The 16,014-nt window shown below is 42.3% G+C and overlaps 1 protein-coding gene across 7 annotated transcripts in view; it reads right to left on the bottom strand.

Annotated features, from left to right (window-relative positions):
* Positions 1 to 11,523: 11,523 nt before the first annotated feature.
* SMIM3 (small integral membrane protein 3) overlaps positions 11,524 to 16,014 on the bottom strand; it is a 28,967-nt gene continuing 24,476 nt past the window's right edge. For all 7 annotated transcript variants that reach the window (XM_084779261.1, XM_084779263.1, XM_084779262.1 and 4 more), the window contains exon 2: positions 11,524 to 12,858. In XM_084779261.1, the coding sequence (XP_084635387.1) occupies positions 12,666 to 12,851 (186 nt within the window). In that variant the 5' untranslated portion in view covers positions 12,852 to 12,858 and the 3' untranslated portion in view covers positions 11,524 to 12,665. The remainder of the gene's footprint in view (positions 12,859 to 16,014) is intronic.

Here is a 16,014-nt window from a genome sequence, read left to right as displayed (position 1 = left end):
GTTGCTGTACCTTGTCTTGGTCCCGTCTTTCCACAGAGTTATTTGACTTTCCATGTTTGTTTGTTTTCACTCCAGGCACTTAAGTTGGCTTTTCTTCATTTATTCCTGTCTCTTAGTTAAATTCCTATTTATGTCATCCATTACTTTCCTTATTTCATCCATCTTTTTTGTGTCTTTGAACATATTTATAAATCTTAGTTTGAGTTCTTTGGGATTTCATCAACTTACTCTAACTAAATGCCACCACTGTGGGATTAATAATTTTTTCAAAGGTTTATTTATTTATTATATATACAGTGCTCAAGAGGGCATTAGATCTCATATAGATGGTTCTGAGCCACCATGTGGTTGCTGGGAATTGAACCCAGGACCTCTGGAAGGGCAGACGGTGTTCTTAACCTCTGAGCCATCTCTCCAGCCCAGGATTAATAATTTTTAAAAGAGTTACAAGTCTCTGGTATTTGTTTCTTATGTCATTACATTGGAAACTATGTGTCTGCTATCACTTCTTTGCTTGGCTTAATTTTTGTCATCTATTTTCTTTCTCTGAAGTATTTGCAATATCTAAGTGGGACATGGGTGTGGTACTGTTGAGGGTATACTTCAGAAAATAGTTCCTCGGACCAGGAGGTGCAGATGCCTTGTATAGACTATTATTCCCCAGTGGAATACCAACTGGGAGAACAACAGCTGCTTGAAACCATCACTGTGTGATTGTCATCAGCCAGTCATAATGGTGGCCCCTCAGACGTCATCAGCTGTTGGAGAGTAAGCTAAGAGTAGTGTGGATTGTAGTTATTGTCTATTCGGATTGTAGGAGAGGAAGGAAAGACAGACGGACAGAATTAATGACTAAATATTAAATAAGCTTTGAAGAGAGGATGGGTAAAGATGGACTTTGAGAACATAGGCTAGGTATGTGTCCTAGATTGCTATCTGTTCATGTGATAAGCATTGTAACTGTGGTGGTTTGAATGTCAATGAGCCCCATAGCCTCATGTATTTGAATAATTGATCCCCAATTGGTATAACTGTTTGGGAATAATTAGGAGATGTGTCCTTGTTGGAGAAGGTATATTATTCTTAGCTCTCTCTTCCTTGTGTTTGTGGGTCAAGATGTAAGCTCTCAGCTTCTGTTCTAAGGCCATGCCTCCATGCTGCCATGCTCCCATGACAGTCCTGGACACTCTGAAACTGTAACTTTCAAATAAATTCTTTCTCCTATTCTTTCTTCGTGCTATCTTATCACAGCAATAGAAAAGTAAGACAATGACAAAAAGAAACTGGAGAAGGAAAGAATTCATCTCATCTTACAACTCCCAGATCACAGTCTACCACTGAGGGAAATCAGAGCAGGAACTCAAGGCTGTTGAGGGGACCCTCCCCCAGGGACCCTAGACTGCTCCCTTTCCCCCCCACACACACACCAAAGACCCCAGTTTGTTTGACTAGTCTAACTCCATAACAGGTTCAGGTTTTCATTCTGACTAAGTAGGCCAATTTTCTAACACTTCCTGAAAAAAAACACATCTCATGGGCAGCTAATCAGCTTAAAGGTCAAAATGATCAAATACTATGTTTTTGTTATTTCATGGCCTTGGTAAAGAACACAGCTAGCCCTATCCAATCAAATTAAATGCCAACTCCTGAGTAAGAGCCAAAACCTCAGAGACTCAAAAAGTCCCCAGTAACCAAACAAGCAACCAATCCTGAATCCCTTCATATACTCTAACTCACCTCTGACAAGTCAATTAAAGCTTGTCACAAATCCCTCTGACTGTCTATAAATTGAGCCTGTGAGCTCATTTCAGGGTCACCCTCTAGAGGAGAGAGGTGATCCCAGCATTCTGGAATGAAAAATTGCTTTTGCATACTGCCTTGGGGTCTTTCTTCAGCAGATCACTTAGACCCTAACACTGTCACCTGAATCAGAAATCATGAGGGAAGACTGCTTTCTGCCTGCTCCTTGGCTAATGCTTTGTTGACCCTTTCTTTTGTTTGTTTGTAATTGTTTTTATTTTTTACATATACATTTATATTATTCCACATATATACAATAAGCTACCTATTGCAAGAATAACCGTGACACAATCAGGAATTATATAAATGTTACATTCTTAGTGTTTTGGCTATTTGTACATTGGCCTTTTCCTGCATCCCAGGATCACCTGTCTAGAGATGTTGTTACTGGCAGTGGGTTGAGCCTCTCACATCAGCCATAAGTCAATACATGCATACATACATACATACATACATACATACATACATACATACATACAACTTCCTCAGAGCTGAAAAGATGGCTCAGCAGTTAAGGGCATTATCTACTCTTCTAGAGTTTGACTCCTAGAACCCACTTGGTGGCTCACAGCTGTCTGTAACTCTAATCCCAGTGGATCTAATGCCCTTTTCTGTCCTCTAAGGACTCTATGAACACAAGTAGTAGATAAGTATACATACAGACAATACTCCCACATGCATTTAATTAATTAACTAATTAATTGTGCCCTCAGGGTCTTAGAGACAGGCTATAGTACACAGGCTGGGAAAGACTTGGGGTGGGGTGGGGTGCCTTCACCCATGCTGGGTACAGACCGTCCAGTGCAGCCACTTTAGGTTCACCCATGCCCCTGCCTGTAGCCCTTCACCCATACTCTATAAGTCAGTCTAATAAATTCTTTGTTTTTCCAGGGTGAACATTGGTGGAATCAAACTTTAGTTTGCTGTTGGGATCTTATGAGAAGGGGACTATTGTTTGACCCACCTCCCCCAAAAAAGGTGAAAATTCTTGTGACAAAGCCATAAAAACAAAAAAAGTAAAACTAAATGTAAAGAAATTTTATTAAAAGTTGTAAAGAGCCGGGCATGGTGGCGCACGCCTTTAATCCCAGCACTCGGGAGGCAGAGGCAGGCGGATCGCTGTGAGTTCGAGGCCAGCCTGGTCTACAAAGTGAGTCCAGGATGGCCAAGGCTACACAGAGAAACCCTGTCTCGGAAAAAAAAAATAAAAAAGTTAAAAGTTGTAAAGAAAAGCATGAATACACAAAGGCAAACATATCAAGAGAGCATCAAATCTCTCATCAGCAATCTCAATGACTGGAAAGCATGGAATGATGTGTCTCAAGCCCTAAATATAGATAATTGCTGCTTAATATCACTATATCCACAAAGCTATCATTTAAAATTGACAGGAAAATGGGAAGATTTTTAAACAAACACAAATCCAAAGTGTTATGACCACTAATGTAGTAATACAGAGCAAATTTAGGTGAATACTATACACAGAGGAAGAAAAGGACAGTCTCAATTGTGACCACACAGGAGAGGAACAAATCCCATGAGAGGAGCAGATGAACAAGGGAAAAACGGAAAGGACTGCGGTGTGTCCAGTACGGTGAACCAGCAAACAACCGGGGGGGGGGGGGAGCAAGGGGGGAGCAGGGAATCATCTAACCAAACTACAGAATTTAACAGACCTCTCTCAATGGCTATCTGAACTTAAAATGGCCTCAATTCATCAGTAAAAAAAAAAAAAAACACAGATGACATCCACAGACTGTCACATGTCTACTGATGCACCATTAACAAGCAAGAAGACATATTAGATTCTGTAAACTTGCATGTTTTAAATGTTCCATAAAGCCTTAAACATTTAGGAGTCAGTGTTCTATCAAGTAACATGAGATGTGAATGTTCACACTGTCTCACCCATTGAGTGTAAGCAAAAGCTCTGAATAGAATGCACAGAGCAACTGACTGGAGGTGGGGGGGAGGGGAGCCTAACAAAAACGGTAGCAGTGGAGTGTTAGCCCTAATTATGATGTCTATACCACACTCCCTCACACCCACAAGGCTCAGGGAACACTCCAAAGAAGAGGCCAGAGATCAGGGAAGCTGTGAAATAGCGTCTTCTGGACACGGCAGGGCTGTTGGACTCACAGGGCTGTTGGACTCACGAACTACAGCAGCTGTGGTTGCCAGTACAAACCCACACCACCAAGCCAGTCAACGCTCCAGCATGGGGAGGGAAAGGGCTCCTGTGTCTGCAGCCATAGATGAGCAGCCATGGGCAGTTGATGGATGCTGAAGGAAGAAGAATCAGTTTAGATGAGCAGCCATGGGCAGTTGATGGATGCTGAAGGAAGAAGAATCAGTTTAGATGAGCAGCCATGGGCAGTTGATGGATGCTGAAGGAGGGAGAGTCAGTTTAGATGAGCAGCCATGGGCAGTTGGTGGATGCTGAAGGAGGGAGAGTCAGTTTTCTTCAGTGGTCTTGGCCATGGTGGTTGACCGTGTTTCAATGAATGATACCTTCAGCATGGTATATGGGCAGCACCAGTATGTCTTAGTGGGTGATTTGTCTCACCAACATGACTACCCAGACATGGGCTGAGAAAGGATGACCAATGAACACACCAAATGGATAGGGGAAAGACTATGAGGACTCAACCCTACATGAAGAATTACAGGCAAAATGAGGAAGTCTGCGAACAGGAGAAGGTGGTCCTCCCCAGGGAAGAGCACACCTATGGGTTGCCCAATACCAAACAGTCAGCCCTGAAGACATATATGCAAGTAACATTAAACAGACTCAACAGGATATATATATATTTGCATATATATATATGCAAAAACAATTCATTAAAAACGAGTACATGAATTTGAAGAACAGCGAAGGGTATGTGGGAAGGTTTGAGAGGAGGAAAGAGAAGGAAGATATATAGTAATTCAATTATAATGTCAAAAATATAATGAAAAAAGGTCTGTGCTCACATGCCCATATGCATACACAGACAATTGTAGAATAATAAAAATAAATCTTTCTTTAAAAGTCTGGAAAGATGGTTCAACAGTTCAGAGCACACACTTCTCTTCCAGGGGCCCTGAGTTTGGGTCCCAGCACCCACACTGGTAGTTCACATCTACCTACAGTTCCAGGGGTTTCCAAAGTCTCTGCCCTCAAAAGCCCACACAAACACATGGGGGCCTGGACACACACACGCACGCGCACACACACACACACACACGCCACACACTTTTAGTATTAATAAAAATAAATCTTAAAAACAAAAGACATAAGTTCGGGAGGAGTGGGAGGAAACAGGAATTGGAGCGGCTAGTTATTATTGAAATACATTACATCTGTGTGCTAAATTACCAAAGATTTCATTTTTAACGTTTAAAAAGGAAAATAACAGTGAATTAGACAAGGGAAACAGTGGAGCACCGCTCCGTGGGTATTATGAATAAGTTTCTTTCTCTTTCTTTCTTTCTTTTTTTTTTTTTTTCCTTTTCTTTTTTTTTTTAATCCATCTGTTATCCGTCTGAACTCAAAGATGGCCTGAATATCTGAGGTTTGCTGGCACGGTTCCAACACAAGCCATTTATTTTGCTAGAAAGAATAGGACAGGAAGTATCTCTCGGTTAGAAAGAGCGGGTAGATTTTATTCTTTCCCTCAATCCATGGCAGCAGTGGGCCAGGCACCTAAACTGGGAGCAAGCAGCGTTTGTCCCTGACCAGAGAACTGTGATGTGTGAGTGCAAGTATCAGGTAGCCCGGGGTTTTCTCTGTGTCTTTGAGTCCCTAATGCCTAAGTTGGGAGGTTTAAACCTTAGTTTCTATTTCCAGGACCAGGAAAGGGGGCACTGGATCTGGGAATCAGCTATAAACACAGAGCTGAAGGAGGAAAACCTAGAAGTTTCAGAGGGACAGCGGGGCTCAGCTCCAAGTTAAGACAAACTAGTTTTTTCCGTAAACAGGATGTTTGTACAGAACGCTTTGAAAAGTGTGATGGAGTCGAAGGCTAGCCTCGCTAGGATAAGGCTGTCCACTAGATGGAGCAAGTTTGAACCAGCTTCAACTAACACAGCCAGGGCTCGATTGAGATGACTTTCTGGCATCAGGCAGAAAGAAACCATGGCTGACCTCACCAGGTCAAAAAGAAATGAATGCTCTCCATAGGTGCATCATAACCAAAACTTCCAGAGTGCCACTCACAACTGCTGTTCACATGAGGAAATAACAAGGGGAATCAGAGCATCTCGCTGAGAAAAAGTTAATAGATCTGTCAAATTTTGCTTTAAAACAGTTGATAAAGTGAAGAAGACATGCTACTAACTTGGAGAAAGTGTTTGTGAATTAAGAATCAGACCTAATGTGCAACATATAAAGATTTCTCAAAACTCAATAGCAAGAAAACAAGCAACTCGACTTTATACAAAGGGCTAAAACTTAAATGGACATATTTATTACCAATAAGAAAAACCGATGTCAAATGAGCACTTGACAATACAGTAACATTGGGGGAACTCAAATTAAAAGTTCCCATATATTAATATCCAAAATATATAAAGAATTCAAGATATTAAGCACCACCAAACCCAATAACCCAATTGAGAAATGGGGATCAGAACTAAACAGAATATCAAATGGATAAGAAACACTTAAAGAAATGTTCAAAGTCTTCAGTCATCAGGGAAATGCAAATCAAACAACTCTGAGATTCCATCTTACACCCATCAGAATGGCTAAGATCAAAAATTCAAGCGACACCACATGCTGGCGAGGATGTGGAGAGAGAGTAACACTCCTTCATTGCTGGTGGGAATGCAAACTAGTACAGCCACTTTGGAAATCTATCTGGTGCTATCTCAGAAAACTGGGAATAGGGCTTCCTCAAGAACCAGCTATTCCACTCCTTGGAATATACCCAGAAGATGCTCCAGCACACAACAGGGACATATGCTCAATCATGTTCATAGCAACCTTATTCATAATAGCCAGAACATGGAAACAGCCTAAGTGTCCCTCAGTAGAAGAATGGATAAAGAAACTGTAGTACATTTACACTATGGAATACTATTCAGCTATTAAAAACAAGGAATTCCCAAAATTTGTGGACAAATGGATTGAGCTAGAAATGATCATAATGAGTGCGTTAACCCAGAAGCAGAAAGAGTCAAATGGTATATACTCACTTATATCTGCACACTAGCCCAAGGGGCATGTCCCATGAAAGCCTTCACTTACCGGGAAACTGAGACAGAGGGGAGGACATCCTATTGGGACTCTAGGTGAGAATGGGAGAATGTGGAAATAGAAGGATCCAGAGGGTCCTAGAAATCTACAAGAAGAACATTATGATGGGCAGATCTGGAGCTGGGGGTCCTGCTCAAACTATGGCACCAGCCAAGGACAATACATGCAGTAAACTTTGAACCCCTTCTCAGATCTAGCCAATGGATAGGACATTCCCCACAGTTGAGTGGAGAGTGGGGACTGACTTTCACACGAACTCTGGTGCCCCATATTTGACCACATCCCCCAGATGGGGAGGCCTAGTGGCGCTCAGAGGAAGGATAGCAGGTCACCAAGAAGAGACTTGATACCCTATGAGCATATAGAGGGGGTGGAGGTCCCCCTCAGTCACAGACATAGAGGAGGGGAGTAGGGGGAAAGCAGGAGGGAGGAAAGAATGGAAGGATACTAGGGATGGGATAACAATTTAGATGTAATATGAATAAGTTAATAATATATATATAAACAACAAAATAAATTTTTGCTTTAATTTAAAAAAAAGAAAGGTTCCCACCTACTAGAATGCAAAAGGAGTCCAAATGTGATTTAAGACACTAAGCAAGTGTATGTAACCTTGGCCTCATGCTACTGGGAGTGCTCCCCTCAGGAAACAGCTTGTCAATCTCTGATGAGTATATAAATTCCACGTTAACCAGCATTCCTGCTGCTAGGTACTTACCTAAGAAAAATAAAACTAGGGGCTAGTGAGATGGCTCAGCCAGTAAAGGTGCTTGCTGCCAAATGTGACAACCTAAGTTTGATCTCTGGGACCCACATGGTAAGGACAGAACTAATTTCAACTCCTCCACCTATGTGCATAATGTCCATACACAGAAATAAATAAATAAATAAGATTTTAAAGTGAAACATCGTTCATATAAATTTTTTGTTTTGAGTTTTTATTTTACTTAATTATTAAAATACTGTTGAACCCTGGACTTTGCAAATGCTTTTTTTTTTACAATTTTTATTAAATATTTCTTACATATATATTTATATTATTACATATATATATACAATAAACTACCTATAGCAAGAACCACAAAACAATCAAGAATTTTATATATATGTTACATTCATAGTGTTTTGGCTATTTGTATTTCGCAACCTTGAAGAAAACATGTTTCCTATCTTGGTGCATCTAAAATTCTGAATGTAAATCAATTTCTATCATATCTTATCATTATCAACTTAAAACATCTATCTATACCTAAAAACATCTTAACCCCTAAACAACTGAGCTTTATTGTAAAACTAAACTTTCTGGTCTTCAACCCCATCAGAGACTTGAGAAGGAATAAAATTAATTACCTGAGTATACAAGGGCGCAGGTTAGCAGCTTCCCGAATGAGATGACAGAAACAGTTTGCTGTCTGAACAGTTACCCAAAATGCTCTATAACATTGAAGCATCATCTTCAGCCTTCTGGACCAATATATCTGACAGACATATTTGTGAGGCAGGAACTATTGGAGACTTGCTTACCCTGTCTTGCAGAGTTTGGTTGTCAACTCTGCCTGCATCCAAACTTGCCCATTTTTAGGCAGAATTCAGTCTGTGGTAGAAACAAGGATATTTTGCCCCATGGCTTGTTTGCCACATTTGAAACCATCTCCATAAGGAGGTTCTTTGATGCTCATCAACTTCTTTGAGGTCGGCTGGGTGTTGTCAGGACTTAACCTGCCTCATTGTAAATGTATCCTTGAAGTAATAAAAACATCTTTAAATGCCATATTCTGTATGTCTCTGAGGTTTTTGAAGACTTTATCTATCTTACCTTATCTTTCTATAGAATCATAACTATCTGTTACGCCTAAGATGTATATTCTTGTAATAAAAATAGACTAGTAATTGATATGCCCATTATTTGATCAACTAACAATTAACTTGTATAACTTACTTATCCTAAACAGCCTGCAATAGCACTTTCAAAGTATTGGAAGTAAACCTTGTATTATAATTGAGTTGTATGGGTTCAATACCACATAGTAGAGTAGAAATATATGTGTGAAGAATAATCTTAAATTTGAATTCTATACCAATGTATCTAACATTAAACTTATTTTGCATCTATATTTTAAAATGAAACACTGTTTATATAAAATGTTATACAAAGGACTGGAAAGGCAGCTCGGTGGCTAAGAGCATCCTGGACAAGCAAAAGGACCTGAGCTCAAATCTCAAGTGTGTACCTGTAACCCCGTATCAGGAGTTGAGGGAAAGAAACAGGCAGAGCCCTGGGAGCTCGATGGCCAGCCAGCCTGTGTAAAACAGAAAGCAGATCAGTGAGAGATGCTGTCCCAGAGCAATAAGGTAGAGAATGACAGAGGACAATTACACCAAGTCCTTCTCTGCCCCCTGAATGTTCACACAAGAACAAGCATGCTCGCATGCTTGCACCACAGACACATACAACACACACATACAAAAATCTTAAAACTCCCGCACATGTAATGGCTATGGATGCTTCATTTGGAAGAAGAATTTGAAAACAATTCAAATGCTTATCCATTAACACATAAGCAGGATGTGGCACAAGCCTGTAATAAAACAGACCTGTGTAGCACACAGAATAAGAGTGCATCTCAAACCATACGCTTTCAAAGAAACAAGCCTCAGAGACAGGCTCACATGATTTATGATGTCATTTACTTAGAATTCCATAAAAGGCAAAACTATACTGGCAGAGAACAGATCAGTGGCTCTGAGTCAGGAAAAGAGCACAGTGTCTTACTGTGACAGAACTGCTCTGTACCCTGCGTGTGGTTCCCCTGCGTGTGGTTCCAGCTGTGTTCTCCTCTTCCTCTTCGAAGCTGTGAGACCAGCTGTCCCTCATGGTCCCTTGAGAAAGTTTGGAACCAATTCTTCCATATGATGAATTAAAACTCTGAGCCAAAAGAAACCTTTCCTCCTTCCCCTTGGATCAGGTACTTTGGTGACAGTGGTGCAGCCATTCCCTACAGCTAGCCCAAATGGACCATGACACATTCCCTCTGCCAGTCTCCCCAAAGCCCCTCTTTTAACCTCTGCTCTTTCCTACAGTGCTATTGCTGGGAAGCTTATTTGCTCTCTGTTTTGGCCTCTGTGGTGGTTTGAATAGGTTTGGCCCCATAGATTCACGCATTTCAATGCTTAGCCATAGGGAGTGAAGCTAGTAGGAGGTGTGGCCTTGGAGGGGGTGTGGCCTTGTTGGAGGGGGTGTGGGCTTGTTGGAGGAAGTGCATCATTGTGTAGGCGGGCTTTGAGATCTCCTATGCTCTAGCTCTGCCCAGTGTGGAATCAGAGTGTCCTCCTTCAGACACGTTCTTTCCTATGCCTTTCGATCAAGATGTAGAACTCTCAACTCCTTCTCCAGAACCATGTCTGCCTACATGATGCCATGCTTCCCACCATGATAACAGACTGGACCTCTGAAGCTTTCAGCCAGGCCCAGTTAAATATTTGCCTTTGCAGATAGATCTCCGAGTTCCAGAACAGCCTGGTCTACATAGTGAGTTTCAGGAAGAGATCCTATCTCAGAGAATAACAATAGCAATGGGGGGGGGGGGGAATACATAGATGGATGGATAGACAGACAGACAGACTTTTTGCCAAAGAACTTTAGACTGATGTTTGACTACTTTAAAAATGCTCTGCTTCTGACCTGCATGAAACTATGCAGTGGTTGTTCTCTTATGTAATGAATCATTTCTCCTCTAAACATCTTTAATATTTTTCTCTTTATTAGCGGTCTTTAATTATTTATGATGTGCCTTAACAGGATTTTCTTTGTTTCCTCTATGTGGGGTTTACTTCTTAACACTCTGACTTTCTAGCTTTTGTGGTGGACAACTTCCAAATAAGTTCCCAGTGATTTCTGACTCATGGTACTTGAGTCTTTATGCAAAACCCACTCCCTGCATTTGGCTAAACCTACAAACTTGTTTTTATTAAAGTTTTATAACCTTTATTTTTTTTAAAAAAAAATGTTTGCCTTTGTAAGAGTTGCCATGGTCATGGCGTCTCTTTACAGCAATGAACCCCAAACTAAGACAGCTTCCTGATAGTGTGCCCTCCCCTCACACTGCTTTAAATCGCCTTGCTTCCGTCTTTTCCTTCTCTGCTCCTTACACCCCTACTTGGCATCCTCCCGGTTCTAGACTCAGCACCTTACTCCATACTGAGGAGGGTGACCCTCTCCACTACAACAGCGCCTTCGTCATAGTTCATATCTCCCAAACCATAGCCACAACCATAAAACCCTTCCCACAGAACCGAAGAAGACGGCCAACTGCAACCTGAGGAAAGGGCCCGGAGCTCTGTGATAAAGCAACCAACCACCTGCACGAACAAAGCCCTGAATGATAACAGAAATGGGGGGGGGAGGGGAGGAACCACAGTTGAGTTGAAAGCTTTTATCAAAGTTCAAAGTTCAGTGGGTGTTCTTCAAAGAAAAACTTCAGACATGCTCAGTGTAGCACTTTATTGGACGCGGATGCATACATCAATGAAGTAAGATCACAGTGGGCATCATCTGACACAATACAATCCTAACATCTATGCTATCTTCTAACATAACAATAAATCCCAAGATGCCCTGACTTGGGTACCAAAGGGTGAGCTTTAATAGTCTAGAAATATCTCTATATAAATATAAATCATTGCATCCATCTAAAATAACCACCGTTGTTTTAGGTCAGGTTCAAAAGTCCTGGGAAATCTCTTAAAATAATATGTACTTTAGATGGCTGCAGGAGGAGGAAGGGCTGGGGCTGGGCTCGGTGGTGAAATGCTTTCCCAGCATGAACGCAGCCCAAAGTTCCATCTCCAGTGCCACAAAAGGTTAGTAACAAAAATATGAAGGTCATGGCAACAAAGCTCAGACAGGGGGAAATGTTCTGCTGTGGGGCACTGAGAGGCAAAAAAAAAAAAAAAACACCTCCGCTACCCTGCATTTCCAACATTGCCTGATCAAAAGTCACAGCTAGCAGAGACGTGAGACTCTGCAGAAAGCAGGCCACCTCACCAGCTCCTCCGGCGCCTTTAAATCCTGGCAACGCTCTCCTTCAGGTTACACAGGAGCAGGGATTGGCAGAGACGTTTTTGAAACTTGTTCTCATATCTTTCCCCTGCCATACTAACAGCTTCTCCCCCAGCTGAGAAAAATGGAAGGAGTTCCACTTTAAAAAAAAAAAAAAAAAAGTCTGATTTGCTGAGGATGGGGTACACACTTTGCACAGGTTGCTGAGGGGCGCTGGCCAGAGCTGCTTGTTCCCAGTCTCCCTCACTTCCTTTACCATCAGCGGCTTCAGGGATCTTTGGTTCTTCAAGGCTTCTCGTCGCGCAGCAGCCGCGTGGCTTCACTGCTCACAAGCGGCTTTCGGCTCCACTAAGTCACGTGGTTCCTACAACCCTGTGAGGTAGGAGGGCAGGGACCACGACCCTAGCTGAAAGTTAACGGTCCTGGTCCCGAGATCGTATCTACATTGTTGGCCAGCTGCAGGAGCAAAACTAAAGCACAAGTCCAGCTTCTGAGTCTCCCCGCTGTCTTTCTGAGAACAGGCTGCAGTGAGACCCCTTATCGTAAGCCATCCCACTTCCAAGGGTCTCAGACAGCCCCGTTGAGAACCGGATGAGTCCGCATTCGATAGATGATGACTGCAGTGGCCGGGCAGAGAAACAAGGAGGTCATGATGACAATGGTAGCCAGGATGATGAGGACAATGGCCCAGATGTCCAGGATGTGCTTGGGAAGCAGGACATCATCCACAGGGGATTGGCTGATAGCATCCATGTTGGCCCTGGAACAGCAGAAAAGGAAAAGTCAGTTTCGTGTACCTCCTCCCTGTCTCCCTCCTGGGAAGGAGACCTTTAGGAGTCAGACTTCCTGGGACCATTAGTGGTGATAATGACATCATTTGTTGGGGCATCCTATTACCAAACATGTACAAAACACTGTTTTTAAATATTTGTTTTTAACTACACGCCTGCGCTCACATATGTGAGTGTGTCTGCAGCGACCACTCTGAGGTTGCCAGGTCCCTTGCAGCTGGAGTTGTAAGTGGTTATGGGCCACCAGAGGTGTGTGCTGTGTTATGTCCTCTGCGAGCAGCAGTGCTCTTAACCACAGAGCCACCTCTCCTGTCCCTTTGCAAGGCACTTCGTCTATTAACTCATTCTGTCCCCACCAACACCAACATAACGAAGAGGAATTCCAATAACTGTTCATTTTTTGTTTCTTACCCTTTATCTTCAGTTACTCCCATTTTACAGTGGAAATCAAAGCCATGTAGATGTCATTAATTTAGCCTAGGAAATAAAGCTTTCACACTTACTGTTTAAGCTATCAGTCGGTTTCCCTCATCTATACTATGACAGTTCACTGTTTTGGGTCTTTGCCTATTCCTTTGAGGGGCAGCATATGTGTAAAATGCACATGAACATCTATGTTCTGTGTACAGAAGATCCAGGACAAGCTTGAATGTCATTCCTCAGGTGTTATCCATTTTTATTTGGGGTATTTTTTTTAATATGGGGTTTTTTTATTGGACAAGAAATGGGGGGAGCCACTATACTGGACCCTATTCAAGACATCTTATTCCACAGGGTTAAGAAGACAAGGTGTTTGGAAAAGGCCAGGTGACGCCTGGATGTGTATACTGTGATGGGCCCCCCACAATCTCCATCTCACAGAACAGAGTGCACTGTGCTCTGGAACCCTGGGGCAGAAAGAGCAGCACTTTCATTCCAGCTCCTTAAGAAACATAAACAAGGAAGGTGGCACACCCAGCACTGTGGTAAAGGTGGCTAATTGCACATCTGTAATCATCCTGACCAGCCCCTCTCAGCTCCAAGTACCAGTACACAACTTGGTTTCTGAGTCGGGGTCTCTCACCAGGACCTTGTAGACTCAGATTGGCAGGCTAGCAAGCTCCAGGATCCGGCTGCCTCTGGCTCCTTGCCTCTGAGATTACAAACAGGATCCAACACACCCAGCTTTTTCCACAGACAGTGGGGATTGAACTCGAGTCCTTTTGGTTGTGACAAGCACTCTACAAAATGAAGCAACTCCCCAGCTCTCCTGAGAGGACAGTTCAACTTTTTCCAAAGACAGCCTTACTCCACACGCGTTCGCTGGGACATCCGCCAAGCACAGGGATAGAGATTTGATTTAGGGGTGGCATGGCAAATCTCCATAGCCACATTTGGGGATATGCCAGTGACCCAGACTGGCCCACCAAACTCGTCTCCAGTACTTTTACGCACAAGCTCTTGGGAAGGAGCCAGAGTGGCTGCATTGAAAGGCTAAATATCAGCAGGGCATGGTGGTGCTCCCAGCACTGGGGAGGCAGAGGCAGGTGGATCTTTGTGAGTTCAAGGCTAGCCTGGTTTACAAAGCGAGACCAGGCCAGCCAAGGCTACACAGAGAAACCCTGTCCAAAAAAAAAAAAAAAAGCCTGTATATCTGGAAAGGGTGGGGCTGTTTTGTTCACAGGTAGAGCACCTGTCTTAGAGTAGTTACCACCTGATATCGTTAGATAGTGAACACCAGAACCCCAGCCACATTTGATGCCATTTACAGCCCTAAGATATGCCAAACATATGAGCCAATAATTTCTAGAGTCTGCTTAAACCAATGTCCATTTTGTATCTTTCCTTTGTAGCTTAAAATAAAATGTTCAATGTGCCTATAATACCAGTGCTTGAGAAGATAAAGTAAAGAGATCAGGAGTTTGAGGCCAGCCTAGGCTACATTAGCAAGACCCTACCCCCCAAAATATATATCCATACATATATATATTCAGATTGATAAGGATATATATTAGTTGTTTTCAGACTTGGTTCACAATGTTCTTGGTGTCTTGGTAGTTCTTTTCACAGCACTGCAGGCCAAAGAAATATGCTGTCCCATGAACAAAGTAAGCAGTTAGGTTCAAACAATTTACTAAGTATTTCTGTCCTAACAAGTTACTGTGCATGTACCTGGTAAGCACTGTGCATTTGGGGGGGGGGGGGTTGCACATGAGTGCATGGGCCCTCGATCCCAGAGGTTTAGAATCGCTCTGGATGTTGGTTTAGGGCCTCAAACTGTGGTCTCCTGGAAGATCACTATGTGCTATTAACTGCTGAGCCATCTCCCAAGCGCCTGTGAAATTTCTTAAACTCTTGGATATGACTAGATAATGCCATCTTCTCTTCCTATTTTACATCAATTTTTGTTCAGTACTAACAATATCATAACAACCCCCATCAGAAACAGCTGTATAATATACTATTTCCAAAAAGAATGTCGTAAGTTAAATGAATAAGAGATTTCCAAAATCACTATATCTGTCAAAAATGTTAATACAAGGAAAGAGGGCCAATAGTTCAATATAATAATGGAAATTGAGTAAAGAGACAGCCTACAAAATGGGAGAAAATCCTTGCCAGTTGTAAATTTGACAAAGGATTAATATCTAGAATACACAAGGAACTCAAAGAAAAAGTAAACAACAAGAAAACACATAATTTGTCAAAAATGGCCTATGGAACTGAACAGAATTCTTAAAGGAGAAATACAAGTGGCCAATAAATATTCTTTTAAGTGGTAAATACCTATAGGCAACAGGGAGATACAAATTACATCTACTTTGAGATTCCATCTCACCCCAGTTAGAACAGCATCATCAGAAAGACAGAGACAGAGACAGACAGAGACAGAGACAGAAACATACACGTGGCCTTTGACACAGCTCCCTGCTAGCTCTTCCTCCCTATAACTGTAGGATAATCAGGTACTGTGTGCCTATTCATATGATAGGGGTGTGCTGCCAAATGCAAAACAAGCATCCTTAAAGTGCCTGGTTTCAACCAATTATGTACACCTATCCTGGAAGCCCCACCCACTCCCCAAGGGCTAATGGCCTTTAAAGTTGAACTAATTCCTGGAGTGGTTCCCAGCGTGTTTGACCTGG

Source organism: Acomys minous (genome assembly GCF_964271855.1).
Source record: "Acomys minous genome assembly, chromosome: 4".
NCBI lineage: Eukaryota > Metazoa > Chordata > Mammalia > Rodentia > Muridae > Acomys > Acomys minous.
Note: the sequence above shows the minus strand (reverse complement) of the source record. Positions and strands in the feature narration are given on the sequence as shown.